Below are 5000 nucleotides of genomic sequence, written 5' to 3'. Positions count from 1 at the left end.
AATCTATATGTCTGTGATAGTTGAGAAAAACGAAATTTTATAGCCAAACATTTTTGTATCTAAAAGTCAATAAGCGCTCCCATTTGGTGTGTGCCCTCTGTAGAGTAAAACTGGCACTCGAACCTGGAACCCGTCCAATACAAAACAGAATATGAAAGTATTCTATTATATAAAAGTCACTTTGTATGTGTGTGTGTGTATGTGTGTGTGTGTATCTGTGTGTGTGTATGTGTGCATATGTGTGTGTATGTGTGTGTATGTGTGTGTGTGAGTGTGTGTATGTGTGCATGTGTGTGTGCATATGCATGTGTGCATATGCATGTGTGTATCTGTGCGTTTGTATGTGTGCATGTGCATGTGTGTATTTGTGCGTATGTGTGTGTATGTGTGAGTGTGTGTATGTGTATGTGTGTATGTGCATGTGTGCGTATATGTGTATGTGTGAGTGTGTGTATGTGTAGTGTGTGTGCGTGCATGTGTGTGTGTGGGGTGTTCTTTCTCATATGTTCTGAAATGGCTGAGCCTATCTTTTGCAAATTTCACACAAGGGTAATTTATATGTCTGGCAGTGTTCTTAGATATGTTTTGTACAGGAATTCATCTGACAAGTATCGAAAATCTAAAAAATCTTAAAAAGAAATTTTTTCTCTTAGAGATTGTGACGGCAGTCACAGAGGCAGGTCGCCAAGGGTGGCATGTGCGATGCTCAGAACCCGACCGATAGGACGTGAAAAGGTGGCATATGCTCAGGTTCGACTGCATCTTAATTTGCACATGTCAAATTTGAGCATATAAAAAGCTCGTATTTCTTTGATTAGGGGGAGGTTTTTTGTTTGCTCACTCGGTGTCATTTTGTACGTACTTCATGTGCTCAGTGGAAAAAAGAACGACAGATTTTTTTTTGTACGGTTAACTCACATGATAGTGATGGAAAAGCGTGACAGATTTTTTTGTGCACAAAACGATATTTGGCGTTTAAATCTTAAATTTCAACTCAAGAAAGATAAAAAAAAAAAAAAGAATTTCTATAGGGAAATATTTTACATTACCCGGCAAGGGAGATAATAAAATTTCAGCAAATCATTTCTTCTTAAAAAACAGATTTATTATAATCTGGAAATATAACTTAGTGGTAGAGAATTCAGCTACAGGTCGAATGATTCCCTGTTCAATCCCGGGTGTATCTGACCATTTACTTGTAATATTTACTTATTAATGAGTTCAGTTTATGATAAAAGAAGAGCTACCATTTACAACTGCTGCAAATCATTTCTTTTGCATATTTTAAAACTAAACATTAATCAGAAGTGACTTTTCCAGGGCATTCATTGTCAAACCCAAATATCAGCTGACGTGATATTGTAAACAAATACAGACAGAATTTGATTAACGACATTATAATTATTTTTAAAAAAAATTTATTTATTTATCGCGAATTAGTCCGCCAGGCAAATTATTCCTCATAATATATAATATTCAACAGAGGATTGATTCTATAAAAACACGTACGCAATCTGCATAAATTAAAATATCATTTTTAAACGTATGTACGACCGGGCAACGCCAGACGTTCAGCTAATTAATTAATATTTAACAAAATCAACAAAATAGACCAGTTTCCTCGTCTGCGTGCAATTTTCATTGCAGATTGCTAAACTGCAGTTTTATCCAGTTTCTTTGTTCACTGTCAAACGAGTCCCCAAATAATCATTATATGAATCCAAAGATTCCGTTGTTGACATTTGCTTCCCGGATATTTTTGCAGTCAGAATTATTTTCTAGAAAGACATCAGGTATTTATGGAAAGTACCATGTGAAGTTTGCCAACATCCTACGTGAAAGTGATTTTATTGAACAAACTAGATTCGAACTTGGAACACCTGTCGGTAATCACATGACCTACGTCATCTTCCAGTGCCATAATAATAATTAAAAAATACATACTTTGTAATACTTGCGATAAGCTGACAGGACAGAACTTTCTAGGCGCAACATTAGCTGCATTATAGTTTAGCGATGGATGTACAGGGTGGAACGATAAAAGTGTCGCTCGAAAGAAAACAAGACTACAGCTTTATTTTAAAACTTTTATTGAAAAATTCAATTCAGGTAACTTGATTATGTAGTAGAGCTGACATGTACTTTAATGTAGCCGCCTGCAGCCTCAATCACCGCCCTGGTATGGGTCTGGAACTGGTATGCCTTTTCCACAAACGTTGGCGGGAGCTCGGCGAATACTTGGCAGATGGCAGCGATCAGGCTGGCTTTAGTGTTGTGAGGGGTCATGATGGTGATGTTCTCGACGTATGATGAGTTCAGGTCGGGGGAGAAGGGTCCCAGTGAGAGAAAAGGGTACAAAATCGTAGCACTCCTTCTGAAGCCAAGCCTGGGTCTCTTTGGACTTGTGAGCCGGTGCTGAGTTCTGCTGCCACACCCAGGGTCTGCCAGCAGTTACCTGATTGCACCAGGAGATCACCAAACTCTTCAGCATATCCAGGAACATTTGGTGTTGACTTTCAAACCGACTTCGAAGACGTGAGATGGCATGATATGGCCCTCACTTGAAACCATACCAAAGACCATAACCGTAGCCAGAAATTTGTTTTCATCACCCTGGGCACGCCCACAAGTGTTGAACCATCCGAATTTGCATTTTGAGGGTGCTGGCAATGGTCCTGTTGCCATAACTTGGATCGGTAGAGAGCATGAGTTGCACACCGGTGATCTCACTCGTTAAACATTGTGTCACTTTCAGACATGATAGAAGGCTAACTATCTCTCTTGGGATTTGTACACAACTGGTTAACTAGTAGATGGTCTGAAACAAAAAAAAAAAAGAAAGAAAGAAAAGAAAACCGGTTTTCATCAAACGGAAATGGAATCGTGTCGTCTTTTCTATGGCGACAATTTTATTGTTCCACCTTGTATAAATTATTTTATCCGGTGTCCTCGCCGTTCCGGTCATCACCATCATTGTTGTGAATGCAAATTGTTTTCGTTTGTTGATAAAATGCACCCCGACTTGTTGTTTAGGTTTTACCAAGATTTATTGGTACTTATGCAGAATAAGGACGTGCCATCGTCAAAATTTTCCAGCCAGTTTATGTAAAACTCCAGTTGTTTTCGTTTGTTTTTTATGTGCAAATGTTGGCTATTTTTTTTTTTTTTAATTCAAATACATACACATATACATACATTTAAACAGACAGATGAGATTTATCTAATAGATGGCTCATCAAGAACTTGTTTATATTAGACTTGGAGGCTACCATATTATAATCAGACAGAAAGCAAGCCAATGGCTTCCACATGTGGGCAGTTTTAGGAAAGAAACTTTGTTCATGGAATCTTACTTTTTTTATACACGAGAGAGTTACCACTTTTCAAGGCCCAGAGGCCACTTGATGCTAAGGGTTAATGAATGTCAGGTGGTAGTGTAGTAATTGTTTATTGTGTGAATGTAGAAAATACAATGAATTATTATTAGAAAATTTTTACATTAAATCAGCGAAAGATATTGTGAAACCAAGCTTTTTTCCACCGGACTTGACGCCTCATAAACCGGAAGTTCCACATTTACGTGTTTGGCGGGAAACAAAGCTGTGTAATTTATCGACTGAGATAAACAATAGATAGGCATTATTTCCGGTAAGAACAAATATAAAAGCAGGGACTTGTATCGGATTTGAAACCGATGATACCGATGTTTTTATGAGTTTCTGTAATATATATATATATATACTTTATGTGTTTATTATTGGCTACATATGTGCATACATGTTTTTAGGGCTCCTTTAGAGAAGCAGCAAGCCTAATCCTCTTTTAAAATCAAATTTAAATCAGTTCTTCATTCATACAAAGTTTATTTTCTTTTAATAAATCATAATAAAGAAAAGAAAGAGGGAGGGAGAGAGAGTGAAAGATAGAGAGTACAAAAAAGCACTATAGAGAAAAAGTGATAAACGAGGTTGAGGGATATAACGGTTTTTATTATTACGAAAATTAAATAAAATTCAAATTGAAAGAAAAAACACTCATTGTAAGGTAAGTTTCATGAATAAATATTTTCTTCAAATAAGAAACAATTGATAACAAAGGAATTATTTATTTATTTATTTATTTTGCAGGAATGTACCAGCGATCTGGAATCAGTTCTACCAGAACTAATGAATTCTCAAATTGCTCTCAGCCATTTAGACAAAGCTTCTATATCTGAACTTCGGTAAGTTCAACGACTCAATTTTTATTAATGTTCTTTTGTCTAACAATTTCATAAAAAAGATACCGTAAAATTGAAATTATCTTGAAAAGCCAATCTACAAAAAATAGCATAGTTCGTAAACTGCAGAAGTACCGAAACTAGGTAAAGATGGAAATTGATATATCAAGATACTGCACCAATACTACTAAAAAAACAGGTATAGACCAGTAGTTCATAATAACATTACATTGTTTCTAATTTTTTGGGATGAGGATTGATTGTTCATATGATTTGGATTTTTCAGACTACTGTTCTCATCTTGCTAAGAGTAGATCACTTACGATTTTCTAAGTAACCTGAAAATAAGCAGGTCGGTGTCTAAATGGGAGTGGTGGCTTAGTAGGATGTAAAAAACAAAACAGATCGGTGTTGAGTGTAGGTTCCCCCTTTTTAGAGGTAATAAAAATAAAATAAACCAGCTGACTACAAAATGGTCATCTTCAAATCAAATGCAAACAGGTTCTTGTTGAGCGATCCCCTTACTAATCAAACTGAATACAAATATAATTAGAAATAAAATTGGTTTAAGGCTTCCAAAATTCATACGAGAACTGTTCACAATGAATAATTACTAGGCAATTTTTACGAAACTTTAAGAAAATAATTTTCATATTTGGATTCTTTGCACCGCTGTTCTCGTCTTGAGTTTTATTTTCACAACGTTTTGGTTAATGAAACCTTCGACCTTCTTCAGGTGTATCTTTCTCGTCAAACTCGGGAATCTGTACGGAATTTCGAA

At 36.0% G+C, this 5000-nt stretch overlaps 1 protein-coding gene across 1 annotated transcript in view; it reads left to right on the top strand.

Moving 5' to 3' along the window:
- Positions 1–5000, top strand: part of LOC145255562 (dynein axonemal heavy chain 6-like) — a 277781-nt gene that overhangs the window by 163778 nt on the left and 109003 nt on the right. The window contains exon 41 of the mRNA XM_080114017.1: positions 4128–4222. Coding sequence (XP_079970143.1) covers positions 4128–4222 — 95 coding nt within the window. The remainder of the gene's footprint in view (positions 1–4127; positions 4223–5000) is intronic.

The sequence above is a fragment of the Euprymna scolopes genome, chromosome 31, assembly GCF_053919585.1.
Source record: "Euprymna scolopes isolate OS-2025 chromosome 31, ASM5391958v1, whole genome shotgun sequence".
Lineage (NCBI taxonomy): Eukaryota > Metazoa > Mollusca > Cephalopoda > Sepiida > Sepiolidae > Euprymna > Euprymna scolopes.
Note: the sequence above shows the minus strand (reverse complement) of the source record. Positions and strands in the feature narration are given on the sequence as shown.